The following is a 19,848-nucleotide window of genomic DNA, read 5'->3' as shown; positions in this document are numbered from 1 at the left end:
TTAGGGCAATTTTTAAGAAATTTTAGGGCTAAAATTTAGGAATTTTAGGGTAAATGAAAGAAATTTTAGGGCTCAAATTTGGAATTTTATACTAAATTATGGCCTCAAAAGACCATGATATGGGCTCAATTTTGCATATTTGACACAAAAGTAACTCACAAATAATGCTCTAGTTTGGTTATAGCAAAGGTGTTACCAGTGTTCCATAGTCACCAGTGAATAAATTGATTCACTGGTTAACTGCCTTTAAAAAGAGCTGAAAAACTACATTAAAACATAACTAGAATGAAAACATTTTCAAAGTTATAAGAATCCAGGAACAACCAATATTCAATTAGTTAAGCTATGATTAGCCAATAAAAATGCAACTTCCTTGGAAACTTTTTATCACAATTTTAAACAGGTGACTATTTTGATATAGTCAAAGTGGTACAATTTTCATTGTTCCATTTAAAACTAACAGTTTCTTATATTTTTCTGATAACATCTGACAATTAATCAAGTAAAGATATAATAAGCCCATAATAAATGGAAGAGGAAGTTATGCTTTAAATTTATTTTAGCAATAAATGCATTTCTTATTTGGTACATTTAAAACAAGTCTTGATCTTTCTTAAAAAAAAAAAAATGATATGACCCACTAGAGTCATTCCCAGGCATATTTAAACTTAAATTCAAACAGCAGGATATACACCTATGAAGAATTTGTTCAAGATAAATCAGGCTACTAAAAATTGTAGAAAATTTCATTGTTCAAGATAAATCAGGCTACTAAAAAATTGTAGAAAATTTCATTGTTCAAGATAAATCAGGCTACTAAAAATTGTAGAAAATTTCACAACAGTGTCAGTTTTTTCAATGACTTTCAACAGTTTTTTTTCCAGATTTTAAAAAAACTTACACTACATGTATATAACATATGTTCAATACATGTTAATGTGTACAAAAATGGCAGCTGAAGGTGTCACTTCTTAGTATGCTAATTGGGTAGCAAAATGGTTAAAGCATTCAATCATTACTGCCAGTTTACCTTACCCATTTTATAATTACGGTAGCAAATATGGAAACTTGTCTAGATCTGCCAGCTGGTATCACTTACATAAGATCTGTTCTACAGTCATCACTTGAAAATAACTTGATTACAAATTAAGACGTTATTAATAAGGACCCCTGCATAAAGTCTGGTGAAATTTAGTGGTGATTTGTGTAAATAGTTGCTTTAAATACACCTAAGACTGAGGTAAATGGTAAAACTCTGTAGCCAATAAAAATATGACTTCCTTGGAAAATTTTTATCACAATTTTAAACAAGTGACTATTTTGATATAGTCAAAGTGGTACAATTTTCATTGTTCCATTTAAAACAAACAGTTTCTTATTATTTTTCTGATAACATCTGACATCAAGTATGGCATTTCTGCAGGAATTGAAGTATATGCAACATGTGACTTATGCAATTTAGTCAGACATGATATCAACTCCACTGACTGCGTTTGAATTTAGGTTGTGATTGAAACATGGTTGTTTCTGGATATGTTTATCACAAAGGATAAAAAAATAGGAATTTAAGTGAAAAAATAGGGCATTTTTAGGAATTCCCTTTGAATTTTTCATTTTTTTAGGAATTTTAGCCAAACTGAAAAAAATTAGGATTTTTTAGGAATTTTAGGGACGCTGGACAGCCTGCAGTGTCAGAAAAGTAATTAACCCTGGCCACACTAAACACCTTAAATGAGCCGCGTCACGACAAAACCAACGTAATGCGTTTGCGACCAGCATGGATCCAGACCAGCCTGCACATCCGCGCAGTCTGATCAGGATCCATGCTGTTCACTTACAAACCCTATAACAAGTAGCGAAACTGATGGCGAACAGCATAGATCCTGATCAGAGTGCGCACATGCGCAGGCTGGTCTGGAGCCATGCTGGTCGCAAACCCATTATGTTGGTTTTGTCGTGACCCGACTCAAATGGTCTTATTCATCTGAAGGAAAAATTTTAATATGTGCTGACTAACTAGTGAACAGTGCAGACCATGATCAGATGCCATGGATATGCTGCTGGCCCGACCTGTTCGAATGTGAAGATTCAGACACCATAGAGAGGCTATGGGTTAATTCATACTCCTTTAAGTCAATTGTTTATAAATCTAAAGTTTCTCTTCTCAAAGCAATTTAAAAATATCATATCATTTAACAATTAATATTTTCCATTATGAAAGGAGTTTCTTTTTTAAAATAAACCTTGGTGATGCCAAGAAAGATAATATTTAAGGTAACTCTTACCTTTCATGTTCAAGACTAGATAACACTCTTTCTAGGGAATACCTATCAGGTCCAAGTGGAACATCAGCTACAGAATAAGTTAACATAATGTTATAGCAAAAGTGTAAACATTAAACAATAATTTCATAGGGAAAATTAAAAATTTTAAAAACAATAATAAAGAAGAAATTTTAATGCCACAGGTTCTGCATGCTTGTTCGTTTTTCATGTTTTGTTTTTGTTGTTTTGGGGTTTTTGTTGTTGTTTTTTGCTGATTTTAACACATTTATTGATCATATCTCAGAGATAAATCTACCTAACAAACTTAATGAATAACTGTATGTATTAACCATTGGCAAAATATAAATTAACACATTACCTGTGGATATAACTTTCTTTGTTTTCTCTAGGGTATGTGTGACTACTGGATCCTCTGTTGGTTCCTCCCCTCCACTTGTACTTTTATGATCTACCACACCTATACGAGCCTTTACTCTGAAATCAATCATATGTATGTACATTTCTTCAACCTTTCAGTTTCAGCTATAATCCTAATGACTTCTTATACAACAGTTATACCAATTTCTTCTAGAATCAAGTGCAGTTTGGCCCAACTATACTGTCAGTTGATTATACTGTTAAGAAATAGCTTTTTGAGCTAAAGAAACATTAACAACACCATGTCACCAGTTTATTACCAGGTTCGTCAGCATTTTAGTTCAGTCTTGACTACTTCTATACTGACTGATGACTGCTGAAATGCTTAATTTGGACATAGAAATCCCTTAAACTAATACAATAAAATTCCAAAGTCGATTTTGTGTTTGTTTGATTTAACGGGGCACCAACACAATATAGGTCATATGGCGCTGAAACATGTAAGATGATTTTGACTAATCTTCAAATTATGAATTATAAACTGTTTTGTCCAGAATGAAAAACTGGGCAAGTCCTGTCAGATATTTAGCATAGTAAGCCTTCAAACAAATTTTTCATCATTACCTCTTAACTTCCAAGTCAAACAAAAATGAGCCGCATCACAACAAAACCAACATAGCGCGTTTGCGACCAGCATGGATACAGACCAGCCTGCACATCCATGCAGTCTGATCAGGATCCATGCTGTTCGCTATCAGTTATCTACTTGTAATAGGGCTTGTAAGCAAACAGCATGGATCCTGATCAGACTGCGCGGATGTGCAGGCTGGTCTGGATCCATGCTGGTCGCAAATGTACTATGTTGGTTTTATCGTGACGTGGCTCAAATATTACACATAAATAAACATAAAACAACACGTACTGTGCTCTGTTTGATGGTTTCATTTCCTTGACAACTGACTGTTTGCTTTCCTGCATACTAAGATATACCTCATACTGGTTGGATGTTTCCCCACAGTGAGGACAGTAATTCTTACCATCCTTGGTCACCTGACATTGTTCATGGAAATTATGTACAAAACTGCTCCCTTCCTTCTTACATTGTAAAAACTTGCCCTGTTATTCAAGAAAAAGAAAACAGCTTCAATATACAGGGATTCACTATTACTAACATACATATTACTGTGTAACCTCTTATATCTTTCTTTTAGGGAGAGTTTATACTTTGCCTGTTTGATTTAAATGCCATTTTAAACACATTTTGGTTTTATCTTGGCGGAAGGTCCACCAGACTGACTTTTCTGGATAACTTACCAGGAATAATAAATTTTTCCTGCAAGTGACCAACTAAAGTACTATAAAGACATTATACAGGTCATATGGAGTTTTTTGTTGTTTTTTTTTTTCCTTTAACTATTGGAGGGAAACCGAAACAGTTTATCTGCACAATATTTCAGGCATTTTAGTGGAACCATCTACTTATAAACATAAGCAAAAATGAACATCAACAACATCATCAACAGGATCTAATGCCATTGTTATGAGCCAAGAGATTCTGTATCAGCAAATTTATTATTATTTTCCTGGTGAAAATTAATCTTAACTTATTATGAAAAGTCTGACAAACCTGAGTACAAAAGTGGCCGCAACCCGGACAGCACTGATGTGCCCTCAACCTCTTCCGGTGACTATCACATAATGCGAGGAATGGTATCTTCACCGCAGGACGTACCAACTGCGGGTTTGTGACTTTATTACAACAACCAAGCACCTTACCGTCTACAGAGTCTAGAGCTTGACAGAACGTTACTATAGTGGTCATCTTTTGAAAACTGGCCCCACTTATTTTACACGTACACAGCGGAATAACGTCTTTCTCTGGTGTGACAGAGCCAAGTACAGCCTAATAACAGCAACAAAACAAATTGTCAAAAACAAAAAAATAACAAAAGATTAACCCCTATAAGGTTTTACTGCAATATTTGAAAATAGTGTCACAATATAAAAGTTATTAAATCACTTCCAAACTTTCGCATTCAGCAATCACTATCATACTGCGGAAAAATTTATAGTGCTAAAAATCAATTTTACAAGATATTATGAAAACCTTTGAGAAAAATGTGAAAAATTGGTTGAGAATGTCCATTATACTTTGAAACCCAATATTCATGATGCAGTTACCTTTCAGTATGTTACAAGTAACTTAACTAATTTTTCCCGTAAAGTCATCAAATATATTGTATGAGAAAATAGTTTAATTATATTTATCAACATAAATAAGGCATTCCAACTGAGCAAAAAAATAGATAACTTTGCAGTTGTTTTAGCCCAGCTTTCTATTAGGATAAAAAAGGAACAAATTTCCAAGTGCCACAAATTCTGTTTTGCCCAAACAATGTAAATAATAGTGATATTCTGGATTTTGGCAAATGTGTTTTTTTTCCATCTAAATCAGGGGTACAAACATACTTTTATAGTTAAAACTTGAAACAGTAAACATATCAAAGTGTTGATTGCTATTGTAAATGGTAATGCACCAGGGGTACAAACATACTTTTATAGTTAAAACTTGAAACAGTAAACATATCAAAGTGTTGATTGCTATTGTAAATGGTAATGCACCAGGGGTACAAACATACTTTTATAGTTAAAACTTGAAACAGTAAACATATCAAAGTGTTGATCGCTATTGTAAATGGTAATGCACCAGGGGTACAAACATACTTTTATAGTTAAAACTTGAAACAGTAAACATATCAAAGTGTTGATTGCTATTGTAAATGGTAATGCACCATGAAGCTGTAACTGTAAATGTTTATTTGTACCCCAATTTAGATGGGGAAAACCCCACATTAGCCAAGCATTAGATGACATATACATGTATTACAGTGGAACCTGTCTAATCCGAACTCGTCCGGACCAGAAGAAAAGTTCGGATTAGAAAGGTTTCCGGATTAGAAGGGTTTCCGAATTAGAAGGTTTTTTACATGTTTTTTTTTTTCATGTTATTTTGCAAAATAGTTTAAGGAAAGAAAACGGGAATGCATCTGAAATAGCAATTTAGATATTTTATTTTTGCAGTCTCTTATTGTTCATTTTAATATATGTCAATACAAAAATAAAGAAATAAAAATAAATAAATAAGCAAAAATATTATGTCCTCAAGGCTAAGTTAACCTACGATGTTAAACAGGAGGCCGAGACATGATTAGATATTCTTACCAGCATTTGTTAATTGTTGTTTACTCTTATCCGATTCAGCGACTATCCGAATTCACTGACAGTTTCCATTAATTTTCATTACTTAATCACGTATCATTGAATCCCATACAAAGGATTAAAAGATATTTCTATTGCATTATATCAAAATATTTATAGAAGATGACGAAAAACAATCAATTAAGCAATTATAGAAGATATCAAGGCAAGCTAAGTGTAATTTTCACACCTTCGCAGATCATACGTTTCACCCATTAATCAAGCGAAATAACACTTATCAGTTTGGTGTGTTTACATCTGCAAGATGTGCGATTATTTGTTATTTTGAATTAAGGTGTGACATTTGGCAAAATCTGTTCGGATCCGAGAGGTAAATTTTAGAGTAAAATAAGAACAAAAGTTGAAAAAATCGTCCGGTATTCGGAGTAGACAGGTTCCGGATCCGAAAGGTTTTTTACTATTGAAAATAGAACGAATAAAATCGGGACCGGACACTTCGTTCGGATAAGAAAGGATTCCGGATTAGAAGGGTTCGGATTAGCAAGGCTCCACTGTACTCAAAAGTAACAATTTGTCTTTGTTGGAAACTAATTTTTCCCGAAGTAGTAAAATTGGGAGTATTCCCTAAGAAATGGAAGGAAAAATTATTTATATTCAGTTATATAGTGGAAAAAAAAAACAAATTTCACTTACCTCCATTTCCTCACCAGTGTCTTGTGACCCAGTTTCTGACCTTTGCTCTTCCGGTGTCCTCGGAGGAGTAACAGGGTACATTCCATTGGGTACATCTTTCGGCAGTTTAAGATCTATATATTGTCCATTTGGTAACTGCATTCTAGGTTGGATAAGAGTGTTTTTAAGTACAGAATGCTGCTGTTGGACGGCTGATTGATAACCAGTTGGAACTGGTTTCCCCATCACTGAAGATGTCACAGAATTAAAAACACCAGGATGTGAAAATACCGGCTGGCAACCTGTCCCATTTGCCACAACTGTTGAATATGGCATAGGTGTAAATAGCAAGGGTACACCTTTGGGTTGAAGGAGATTTGTGGATTTTGGAGGCGATGCAGCTGTAACCATTGGATGTCCCCCTTGTGATTGAGCAATAGCTACAAATTGAGCAGTTTGTGACGAGGCAATGCTTTGATTATTGAATATCTGAAATAGGGTACCATTTGGTATTATTGTCTGTGAACCACTAGTTGCACCTGGTGACAGGAATAACTGACTTCCTGTTCCTGATGCAGGAATTATGGGATGTCCTGCCGTGGGCATGCTCAGTGGTGGACTACCTGTTGGCATCAATGCAATCACATGCTGCTGAGTTGGGGATAATTCCATTCTACGTTTTTTTTCTTCCGGACTGGCCAGACTATAATCAGTTTCAGTATTCGTTTTTGATTTAACTTGGTCTGAAAAAGAAATTATTATAAAAACAAATTAACTGTCACCCGTGGGAGAAAATTTTCTTACAGCCACCATGTATTATAAAATAAATGCCCAGATAGCCATAAAAACTAGAACTGCCACTATCATGGCGTGAATACCCCCGCATACCACTTTGTCAGAATCAACAGTGGCCATTTAGAGCTCAAGGACAACCTCCCTGCCAAATCTGAGGTTACTAAGCCAGTGCATTGCTAAGTTATGTATTCTACATGCTTCAAATGTGAAAATGTCAAAATCAATACATTGCGGACAGGACATTCTTTAGCAATTGAGAAGAAAAGCTTTTTTTGTTAAGGTCCCTGTGACCTTGACCTTTGACCCAGTGACCTCAAAATCAATAGGGGTCACCTTATAGTCATGCTCAACATCCATGCCAAATATGAAGACTGTGGGTCAAAGGAATCTTAAGTTAATGGGTGGACAAACTTTTTGAAGTCAAAGTCCCTATGACCTTGACCTTTGATCCAGTGACCTCAAAATCAAAAGGGGTCTTCTACTAATCATGATCAACATCCATGCCAAATATGAAGACTGTGGGTCAAAGGAATCTAAAGTTATTGGGCAGAGAAACTTTTTGAAGTCAAAGTCCCTGTGACCTTTGACCTGGTGACCTCAAATCAATAGGGGTCATCTACTAATTATGACTAACCTCCATTCCAAATATGAAGACTGTGGGTCAAAGGATCTTAAGATATTGGGCGGACAAGCTTTTTGAAGTCAAGGCCCCTGTGACCTTGACCTTTGACCTGGTGACCTCAAAGTCAATAGGGGTCATCTACTAATTATGACTAACCTCCGTGCCAAATATGAAGACTGTGGGTCAAAGGAATCTTCAGTTATTGGGAAGACAAGCTTTTTTTTAAGTCAAAGCCCCTGTGACCTTAACCTTTGACCTGGCGACCTCAAAATCAAAAGAAGTAATTTACTAATTCTGACTGACCTCCATGCCAAATATGAAGACTGTGGGAGTAAAGGAATCTTAAGTTATTTGGCGGACAAGCTTTTTGAAGTCAAGGCCCCTGTGACCTTGACCTTTGACCTGGTGACCTCAAAATCATTAGGGGTAATCTACTAATCATGACTAACCTCCATGCCAAATATGAAGACTGTAGGTCAAAGGAATCTTAAGTTATTGGGCGGACAAGCTTTTTGAAGTCAAGGCCCCTGTGACCTTGACCTTAGACCTAGTGACCTCAAAATCAATAGGGTCATCTACTAATCATGACTAACCTAATATAACTAATATGAAGACTAAGGGTCAAAGGAATCTTAAGTTATTGGGCGGACAAGAAAAAACCGACGGACGGCCGGACGGACGGACAAGCTGATTCCAGTATACCCCCTTACAACTTTGTTGTGCGGGGGTATAATTAATACAATGTAGGTAAGTAAATTGTCAGTTCACTCAAGAAGAGCAGTGGAGTGTGAACATTATCGGCATAAATAATTTGGCATAAACAATCTATTTTACACTTTAAATAAGAGATTTTAATAACTTTTTATTAACATTTTTTGCCAAAATTTGGTGGCATTTCCTTCTAAAATCATCCTAGAATGCAAAGTGAAAGTAACCATTTTCAAGTACAGCATGAACCCAGAAAAATGTTTGATTACACATTAACTTGCTGTATTTCTCAATGTTTGGCAAGCCGCATGTGGCCAATTATAATTTCAAATGACCCCTAAATTATTATGTAGAGGGTCTTAATGACCCCTTAAATTCTAGATTAAAAGAAGAATCAATTTCATACCAATCCCAGACTAAAATGTGTTTGGTCAGTACAAGATTTGGGTAGATTAACTATCCATTTCCTCAGAATTTACTTATCATCATAAATGTAATCCATATATATGAAATTATGCAGACATGTGGGTTAAGCCTATCAAAACTGCAGACATGTGGGTTAAGCATATCAAAACTGCAGACATGTGGGTTAAGCCTATCAAAACACATGGAAATCCTTTCAAATTGCATCAACCACAATTTTTAAGAATTTTTTTCTCCAAATTTTGGTAAATATTGTAATAAATGACAAATTTTAGAGTATTTTATCCATGTTTTCTGAAATACTTACCAACAGCTTTTCTCTTTCTGGGCTCGCCATTAGATCCATCTGAAGTTCCTGCAAAATAACACAGAGATATACTAGCATCATATCCCCATACATACCACAAGCTAGCGTCATGTTTGCTTGTCTTGATTTCACGCAGATTTCAGGACATTTTTGAACACATCTTCACAGTCGGTTCAACTGAGCAATTAACCAGTAATTACCAATTCCTCTGCAAGTGACTGACTACTCCTCCAACATGAGGTGACAGACAAATGACCAGTCTGAGATAAATTGTCAGAAAAATTTCTTCTTGCCCACGGATCAAACCAGCCAGGCGACGTCTAGATTAAAATCTGAGTGATGCTCTCCCTATTGAGCTATTAAAAGCAGTCAGACAAAATGAACAAATAAGGATAGGTACTTTACTATTCTCCATTTTAAAAATTAAAGTGTTTCAACACTTGACAAAATTGAAAATGGCAAGTGAATTACAATTGTCACACTTATAAACTTGCCTTTACATGCATTTTTAATTGTTTAATTGAAAGGACACAAGTCTCAACACTTCATACTGATGTACTTTGTCCGTAAAAAAAATTAAGATGTCTTGCTTTTCTAGCTTATAATTTTTCTAATATCCATCCAATTAACATGCTCACCAAACGGTTCATAGCCAGTCAGGCCAGTAGACCATTCTTCTTACTATTAGCTGGTCAATAATATATTGGTATTTTTATATATGTATTATGTATCAGATTTAACTTTTTTTACTATCATAATATATACAACTTACTTTCTGCACCAACAGTCCTGTCGGCCACATCTTGAATCTGCAAAATACAAGCAATTATATTATTTAATTAGTATACCTCCACCTTTTTGGTAACTGCAGAAAATGCCTTGCAGCCGAGTGTTCACCTCCGGTCAAGGAAAATGCAAAATTTGGTTTGCCGCACTTTTTAACGATCTCCCTACAGGTCAACTTCATGTGAGTTGCCTATGGACCGGTCAGATGTGTAGCTATAATAAAACTATCATGACTAAACTGAAAAATTTAAAAGTTGAGCATATATGTGTCAATCTTACACCTGAGTATACATGATGTCCTATAACTGTAAAATTAACAAGGAAGATATTAAATCTGATAATACTACTTAACACATTTTTAAAACAGGACTTTATATAATAAAAGCTGAAGTAACAAGTACAAACCTTGGACTTCAAGAATGAATCCAGTGTTCTATGTGTGGCTGGATCTATACCATGACGTACAGTTTTTCTCGCCTTTTTCATGCTGCCTCCTGAACTGGCCGAACTAAATGACTTCCTAGAATTCATTGTTAACATGTCTAGAGCATTCCTCTGAGGAGGTGATTTTGTACTTTCTACTGAATGATCACTAGTTTTATTCGGCACTTTGTTTGGAGTTGAACTCACTGGCATGCTTGCACCCCTTTGAGTAACTTTCTGCTCAGAACTATGCATTTCAATTTCACTGTCTTTGGCGAGTTGTCTTTCTTCTGACTTTTTACTTTTAGTGCGTTTCCATACTTTTTCACCTGGCAATTTGTATGCCTTTTTCTTTTTCCTTCGAATAAGTTTTTGTTTCTTAAAAAATGGATTTTCTGTTTTACTTGGAGATTTAATCGGGGACTTTAATGGCGATCGAACAGGGGACCCCTTTTTGGGGGGTGATGATGAGATTTTATCTTTTTCAGGAGTTGGGATTTTGATAGGCTCAAAAGCTTTCCTCTTTGAGGGTTTTGGCATATCTAGAACACCTTTCTTCTCTAGTTCTTTGACATTAAAAGTGAGAGATGTAATTGATGAAGGAATACTGGGTTTATTTAAAGCGTTGTTAGCGGAATTTACACAGGATTTTCTAGCTTTAGCATGTTTTTGAGGTGGTGGTGTTTTTTGACTGTCTGTTTCAGCTTTTGTTGTGATTTTCGACAATAATTGATCAAGTTTTTGACCCTTTGACATTGTTGTCGACTGAATTATAGAATTTGTATCAGTTTTAGTTACAGAAACTTTTTCTGGACTTGTTGTATTTTTTTCTTTTAGACTATCACTTCCTTCATTCACAACGTTCTTTTTAACTGGTTTAATCTCCAATTCTAAGTTCACTTTTTCTACTTCCATTGGTTTCATTTCTTTTTCTTCGGCGACAGATGTATGTTCAGATTCACTATTTTCACTTAATTGTTTATCATCAACATCCATAGACTCTTCAACGCCAACATTATCGCTTGTAACACTAACAGAATTACTTAACATAGAATTATCATCGCTGTTTATTTCTTTTACTAAAGATGGGGGACCTGAGCTATTGCTATGTTCTGTTACTTCACCTGTAATTTTAGTAAGTTCTTCTGGTTGCTTTTCTTTAACATCTGTGATATCTAGATTTGGTGTCACTTCAATGTCAGGAGAGTCTTTTGCTGTTTCCACATTATCTACAGTGCTTTCAGGTGCATTTTCATTATTTACATTAGTTTCAATTTTACTTTTATCATCATGTTCATCTTTATTATAATTTACTTCACTTACAGGAATACTTATATCATTCTCTGGAGTATCTAGATCCACTGACAATGTATTACTAACCTCTTCCTTTATTTCATTGTTACTACTTAAATTTGAGAGTTCAACAGGATTAGAATCTACCTTACCTTCTTCATTATTCACTGTAGAATCCTCGTTAGCACTTTGCTCTTCTGACTTTTGTTCCAAGAAAACACTTTCAGTGTTATTCTCAATTTTATCAGGTTCTTTAATAGAATTTGCTAATACTGAACTTTTTACTTCATCCTTTTCAGAGGGTGAGTTAATGGCAACAACTTTCTCTTCAGTTTTCACCTCCCCATTTGTCTCTGGCACTTTGTCCTCTGAAATTTCAACTTCCTTAGAATCATTCACAATGCCATTATCTGTATTTTCCACTTCAGAATTAAATTTCCCTTCATCAGTCTTCTCAATAGTGCCATTCACAAGAGTTTCTCCTTCCTTTACACCATTACAGATAATATCACATGGGAAACCATCAATTGTTTTCCTACTTTCAGTCTCTCTTACATCCTGGTCTTTTTCTAGACTAGTTCCAATATTTTCTTTCAGACCTACAGACTGGTCTTTTATTGAATTCAAATCCTGTTTCAACTCTTCAGCTACAGCCCCACCTATGTCTTCCTTCTGTGAAAAAAAACAAAAACAATAGTTTATATCATTTATATCAACATGTTAAATATCAGCTAAGCCTTTGTTTTCAAAATACTTCCTTCTCCAACCATTAATTTCCTCAAAAATTTATAACTTAACATTTCATTGAACAATATGAACTAGGGTCCTCCCTCTTTGTCATATATATCTTAGTAACACTATTACTAACGTAAGAAGATATAATATACAAATAATTGCTACTTACGTTTTTAATTACTATTTTTAGTCTATAAAATTCCTACTTTGCTTTATACTTTATTTATATCTATTTTTTATAATGTACAATCTCTGTTGAGCAAAAATAGATTTAAGTTTTAACGTTCCTCAGCAGCAACCAAACACCTCATATCTACCAAGGACAGAGGTTGCATTGTAATATGTATTACCAAACATAATTTCCACACTGTTTCATGATCATACAACATGTGACTGACTATAAATTAATCTATTTTAGCCTGACTCTTATAAACCCCTGCTTAAAACAATTACTGTCAACAGAGTCATATAGATAAAGTGTTTACTACATGTAAATGTGTATCTAGTTTAACATCCTGGTTTGGAAAAGATAATGTATCTATGTTTTAACAAATTTTATGATATCCACAATCAAGTAGCCCTTGTTATTTTAACTTTAACACAATGATATAAATGTAGTTAATATACAGTGACTTTTTTCACTGTATTTTACAGCCGAATCAAGGCTATTGCCCTAGTCCAAAATAGGTATATTTTACATAAAAATGCCTTGTGCTATTCCTTACCAGAACCATCTGACTTAAATCAGCTAGAAGACAGCAATTTGTCCCTATAGATAGCCTCTGCTATGTACCATGCATGTTAAATAAAATTTGAAATTAAATTTTTTTCATAAAATGTGTGGGTAAATTTCATTTTCAGTTGTTGGAATTTGATTTTAGGTTTCCCCGTATTCTTATTTATTGTGCTATATTTTCCCCTTCAGAAAGCCACAGGTTGTTTTGAAAATTGGGAAAAAAACACTGATATAGAAAGCATTTAATACAAAATAATCTCCTCATTCAATTTTCATTTGAGGAGTTTCAAAAGTTACGTTATGTTTTTTTTTAAAGCATTTCATATACATGTAGGCATCATACAAAAAGCATCATATAATACCATCTCCTTTGCAGCATTAACATTATTTTTAGTTTATCAAAATCTTGACCATTTTAACTTATTCTTAGTAATTTCCTGAACACAACTTGCAATATTTTAAAAAATATCTATGTTCGAAAGTCGTTAAAAGATGTTTATTTTTATATCTTTAGACTTTTATCATCTCTATAAATACATATAAATTGTTAGTTTCCAATATCTATAATATTTTCCTCCCTTGCTGAAAGTGACAGTCATTTTGAGGGTCAATATTCTATACAAATGTATATAATAATATTATTCTATATAACTGACAAAACACTAAAAACTCAACTTAAAGAGCTGATATAGATTAAGGTGAATTGTCAAATTCTTTTATATACTAATATGATAAATGTTTCAATTAAATAATTTTATTTCTTGTCCATGTGAAGGTTTTTCATATTGTTATTTTATTTCCACATAAGCATTATTTATGTAACTTTTATAGAAGTTCACAAGGCAATACCACATGCCAAATTAGTAAGCTTTAGGCATTGTAATTTCTGAGAAGGGTTTTTAAAGATTTCTTTTTTTATTTCTATTTTCAGGTTTTTGATCAGACTAGCACAATTAACATTTCTTTTTAAAAGGGCCACCATGGAAAGCAAAGAACAACTGACACACTGCAATCTCAAAAGTTACATTCTGAGCACAAAGTTATCAGGTGGACTTAAATTTAAATTTATTAAAGCTCACAAAACAATGAAAAAATAATTATATAAAATCCTTTAAAACATGAAATATTTAAACATAACTTAGCTATTAACTTAATACACACATATATATAACAAATTACATCAAGAAAAATATGTACAGTACCTCAGCAAAGTAAAGGCTTACTATATATATTTTACATAGTCCAAGACTTTTACCTCAAAATAAATTTTCATGAAATCCTGATTTTTTTTTCACTTGAGAACAAATTTTAATACCATTTAGCCAAAATTGTACCATTTAACTAATGACATTCAACAATAGCACAGAAAAGTATATATAACAACCTCTCTTTAAATTTTTTAAAACTACTTCTTGCATTAGGGCTATCCCAATACAACTACACATCAATTTCTCCAATTGAAAGTTTTGAGAGGCACAACTGTCAGAGCTGAGTATTTAATTTCTAACATACAGCAGATCAGCATTTCATTTAACCTGTTTAACCTACAAAGTTTCTATAATGAATTTGCCCTGCTTTGAATCTGGAACAGTCCATTTAAAGTTTCAGAGATTTTAATATCAATATACAAAAAGTTATCAATATACAAAAGTTGTTAACAGTGTAGCAAATAACCTTAGGGAACTAAAACTGATTAGCTTTTGCCACCATCCATGCAGTTTGTACTGTTTACTCTGTACTTTTTGTATATTTGTACTAAAATCCAAATTTCCATGGACTGTCCCAAATTCCAAAGCAGGGCAAATACGTTACACAACTTGACAAGTAACAAATTCAAAAGGTTAAGGGTTAACACAAAAGAAATTTCTTTTGTTCCTTTTTTATTTCAAAAGAAAACATGCGATTTGTAAATGATCTATTCGTTTTTCAAAAGAAAACATGCCATTGATGATAAAAAGTCAAATAATTCTAAAATTCAAGCATATAAAACATAAACAACTATGTAACATTGATTTCTGTCATTTACATCTTATTATTTTTTATGTAAATTAATTTTGAAATTTTAAAAACATTTATCATTTGCAACAATGGATTTTCTATACACTACACATCTAAAATGTTTGTGTGTAGTATGTTAACTAAAATCTGCACAAAACATCGTATCATTCTTAGATCATGTTTTAAATATAGAATCTTCATGATTTTAGCCTTTTGTTATATAAAACATTAAACCCTCTTTCAAATTTTCCTCAATAATACAAAGATAATCAGTTTCAAAAACTGTATCGTAAGTCAAGAAAAGCAATATCAAACATGTCTATACGCCTCAAGTACCATGTTCTAAAGTTTACTAAAGCAAAGCCTACAGTCGTCCTTAACTAGGTCAGCCAAAGATAAAATTAGCATATCATAGTGTGTATGTATCCCCCAGACAAGATTTACAAGGACACTATACAGTTTGCAATAGCAAAACGCAAACCTAACTTGATATTCTTGTATAACCTCTATGTAGATATGCAATAATAATTATTCTTCACCATACCATGCCCACACATAATTACATTACATTTATATAACTATTTATATGTAAAGTGCACACTTAATTATAACCAGTCGAGAAATATTTGAATGAACATGCATAGATAGAAGAATAAAAGTTTGGGTATGAACTGAAATTGAATACTTGCACCGAACTGCAAGCTACCCTTATCCATTATTCAAGCATAAAATTTGCATGACAATTACATTGTAGAATTCAGCATTCACTCCATTTAAATTTCTCTAATTAACAAACATCACTTACAAATATTTCAGTAAAAAATAAGCAGCCTTGTAGAAAGTGTTAATTCAAATACCATCATTATTGTAATTTAAGTTTGAATGCCAAAAAAGCATAGTACCAGAGCCCAAATAATAATTAACATTCAAGGAAGATAATTCACTTTGCACTGGCAAACAACTAAATCAACAATAGTTCTAATATAATTTTTTTTCTTTTTGGTTGAGTTTTATGTCTAACAAACACAGTACAGGTCGTTATTATGGCTACATTACAGCTTACTGGTGGGGGAAGACGTCTGTGCAATTATTTCAGCCATAAATGGGCACAAAAGTAGAACCCTGGGGTTCTGTAAGCCAGCTCAATAGCTACCTCACATGAAAAAATCCAAAGTCCCAGTCAGGATTCAAGCAACACAGCAGTTAGGGGCAAGTGAGTGGATTGAATTTAAATACCTTAACCACTCAGCCACAGACACTCCTGAACAAGTAAAGATAAATCATAATGAGTTAATGACTAATATATAAAAGTACAACTGTACATGCACAATAACATTGCTTCAAAAAATTTCTAATCCGTAGGGAAACAAAATTTCTGGTTTGTCTTACAAATGTCACGCATAATGATATATATCATTCTCCAGATAGCATCACTTAAGCATTTGTAATTTTGTTGAGAAATAAAGTGACTTAAACTGTTAAACTTTATCTATACTTTTTATGATTAAGCCAAAATACAATTAGTTTGCTTACATTTATGACTGTTTCTCACTGAAGATAAGTTTGCAGATTTGATCAATAATTGCTTGGAGATGTTCTGATGAAAATATTCAGGCAACCAGTTTTTACTTCGGACAACCAGATTTTCTTGAATTTGTTGCCCAAATGACAACAATTTTTAAACCCTAATTTCACAGACTGCCACAGGTCAGATTATCTAACCCGATGGTAGGACTATCTGACCCATGGCCATTATGCTTATTTTTTCTTTAAAAAAACTTACTCTGTTGAAGCAGACAAATTCTTCAACATTTTGTATGTTCACATTTAGAATTAAGAAATTAAAGCAAAATGGTTTGTTAAATTACAAAACTGGAAAAAAGGGGTGATCAATGGGAAACAATGAAAACAAGAAAGTTATATCAAAATTGCAGACAGACAAGTAAGAAATGCTTTTATATCTTATTTGCACATTTCTTTACACTCTAAATGAAAAATTTGTCAATTTATGACAAAGAAGAAGCATCCTGTATAGACGGAACCCTGAACAGAAACAAAAAGATATAATGTATATGTTTCATTCTGATTTATGAAACTCTTGATATGCTGCTTTTCTTAAAATTAATAATGAAGTTGAACAGAATTTTAACACACAAAATTTCCAATTCTGGACTAAAAACTTAAAGGCCTGCGAACCAGACCAGGGTCATGTCTATTTCTCTATTGATGTGTCAGGGCCGGAAAATTCCACCCGTCTGCTTGTCATAACAAGCAGATTTGCCTGAAGGACAAGCAAGTTTTGTTTATATTCGGCCCTCAGGACAAGTAAGACTTTTGTCCATACTTAACTTAGCTAAAATCATTGTCATTTTTTATCTAAATGTTTTTCTCAACATAATATCTCATAACATAATTTATTACAGAAACTGCCATTTGTTTTGGGCTTTGGCTAAATCGCATACAAAAGTAAATTACAGTTGCACAGCCTGAAAATATGTGCAGCAGTTTTATCCCTTAGATTATTGTAAAATAAAACAAGTAATTAAATTTCAAAGTAATTTGCTTTTTTTTTTAAATCTCCAGCCCTGACTGTGTCCAAATTGTAGCACAGGACATTTAACTAGTGGGGGGGGGGGGGGGGGGGCACGTTACAACAGACTGCTGCTTAAGGCAAGTTTAAAATAGTCACCCACCTTTTGGCAGATAATTCAGCAATAAGTGATTAATACTTTTAAAAAGTAAGCCATCTTGCCTTATAAATAAACAATAATTGACAGGTTATATATAGTTAACAGCCATACAAAATGTGATTTCTTATTAAATTACAAACCTTTGAAGTAACTGGAAATGTCAACTCTAATCCAAAGACACTTTACAAATTATTTCTTAAAGAACTATATTGACAATGTCATTTGAAATGTGGAACTTTATGTATGACTTAAAAGTTAGACAAGTCATGCCAGCTCTAGTTCACAGTTGATAATTGATATTGACTCAACATCACGTTCGGTTGTCTTTAACAGTTTGTATTCCGCAAATTTTTAAGTAGCAATTTTTGATTATCACATTTACAAGTTAACAATTTCTTTATATTACAAATCTATATTCTTGTTGTACTTTTAGTTAGCACGTCAAACTACAGGAAGCAGACCTGTGCCTTGTGTAAGACAAAGGGAACAACAATTGGGTGAGATTTCACATGTTATAGATTTGTTAATTAATTAAGAACCTGTTACTGTAAAACATATTAACAAATTTCAACATATATCTACTAAGTTACAGAGTTGGGATTATCAAATTCATACGGAGTAATAATATTTTTCATTGAAACCAAATTCTTCTTTTAATAATAAAAGCTCTGGCACTGTGCACTTATAGAACTGGACATGATATATTCAAATGTAAAATCGAATGAAAACAACTAATTGTAATATAGCAAATAATGTAAATAAATGTAGAGACTAGAGTATCAAGGATGATTTGCCTTACAAAGATGTGAACTTTATCAAATTTAAACATAATTCATGTTTATAACATTAAATCTAATACAAAAGAACATGTTATTGTATCATATACATTCATAAAATTGCTAAAAGTACGCCATTTGATAAATGACACATCAAAACTTGCCTGTGATAAACCTAATTTCTAATTTACCTAGTTGTTACTATTTATAGTAACACCAATGTCCTCATGTTTATTGGCGTGAAAGCCAACAGGAAGCAAATGGCATTCTTCTACCTATCTGACAGATTTTAAGCAAAATTGTTAAATGATTGAGCTAATTGCAAACAATTTATAACGAACAACTATTGCAATATCCACAGTTTAGGCCAGAAACATCAAAATTCGCTGTTTAAAATAGCCAGTCGCAGATCGAAAAGCCGGGGCAAATCAGCAGATTCCGAGGGGCTAAATTCAGCCGGATTTACGGCTTATTTGTAACAGCCATGGTATTTTGCCAATGCGGGTATAACAATCATTATATGAAGAGACAATCACATCCAAAGATTGGTGTTCAGTATTTAGAATAAAGAAGAAACTTGTCGAAATGTAAACAAGTACCTGTTCTGTTTTGTCCATCGTGCGGCTGTAGGAAAGACATCTACCATGCGCATGCGCAATAATAAGGTTCCGTACCGTGACTGTCCTAATACCCTCCCACGCTGGAAAAGTGCCATAAAATCAGTAATTTCATTATTTTATACTTTTAGAGGATCTATGTTTTCAGAGGAAATATTATTTTGATTTGCAAATAATTCAGTGAAGTCTATATCCTCAACAGTTGTTCCTTTGTAAAATAAAGACACTATTTACACTAAATAAACTCAATATAGATTTGTGGTACTCAGCAATCAAGGCTCTTCTATCAATTTAACTTGCCAAGACAGACATTTCTGGTTCAAGGGCGCCATTTCACCGTGCAATATTTTATTTATTTATTTTTTGGCCCTTTTGTACATTTCAAATGATCAACAATCAAGTGTTC

At 33.4% G+C, this 19,848-nt stretch overlaps 1 protein-coding gene across 1 annotated transcript in view; it reads right to left on the bottom strand.

The window, feature by feature from the left end:
* The window catches only part of LOC132749876 (uncharacterized), a 32,757-nt gene extending 13,252 nt beyond the window's left edge, over nucleotides 1-19,505 (bottom strand). The window contains exons 1-9 of the mRNA XM_060739789.1: nucleotides 19,425-19,505; nucleotides 10,580-12,562; nucleotides 10,161-10,197; nucleotides 9,389-9,436; nucleotides 6,555-7,276; nucleotides 4,270-4,545; nucleotides 3,565-3,758; nucleotides 2,644-2,759; nucleotides 2,286-2,352 (exon numbers count right to left, since the gene is read on the bottom strand). Of these exons, the coding sequence (XP_060595772.1) occupies nucleotides 2,286-2,352; nucleotides 2,644-2,759; nucleotides 3,565-3,758; nucleotides 4,270-4,545; nucleotides 6,555-7,276; nucleotides 9,389-9,436; nucleotides 10,161-10,197; nucleotides 10,580-12,562; nucleotides 19,425-19,442 (3,461 nt within the window). The 5' untranslated portion in view covers nucleotides 19,443-19,505. The remainder of the gene's footprint in view (nucleotides 1-2,285; nucleotides 2,353-2,643; nucleotides 2,760-3,564; nucleotides 3,759-4,269; nucleotides 4,546-6,554; nucleotides 7,277-9,388; nucleotides 9,437-10,160; nucleotides 10,198-10,579; nucleotides 12,563-19,424) is intronic.
* Between the last annotated feature and the right edge of the window lie 343 nt (nucleotides 19,506-19,848).

This window comes from Ruditapes philippinarum, unplaced genomic scaffold (assembly GCF_026571515.1).
Source record: "Ruditapes philippinarum isolate M1 unplaced genomic scaffold, ASM2657151v2 ctg447_1_1_1_1, whole genome shotgun sequence".
In the NCBI taxonomy this organism is placed as follows: Eukaryota; Metazoa; Mollusca; class Bivalvia; order Venerida; family Veneridae; genus Ruditapes; species Ruditapes philippinarum.
This window is presented reverse-complemented; position numbering and strand designations above follow the sequence as displayed.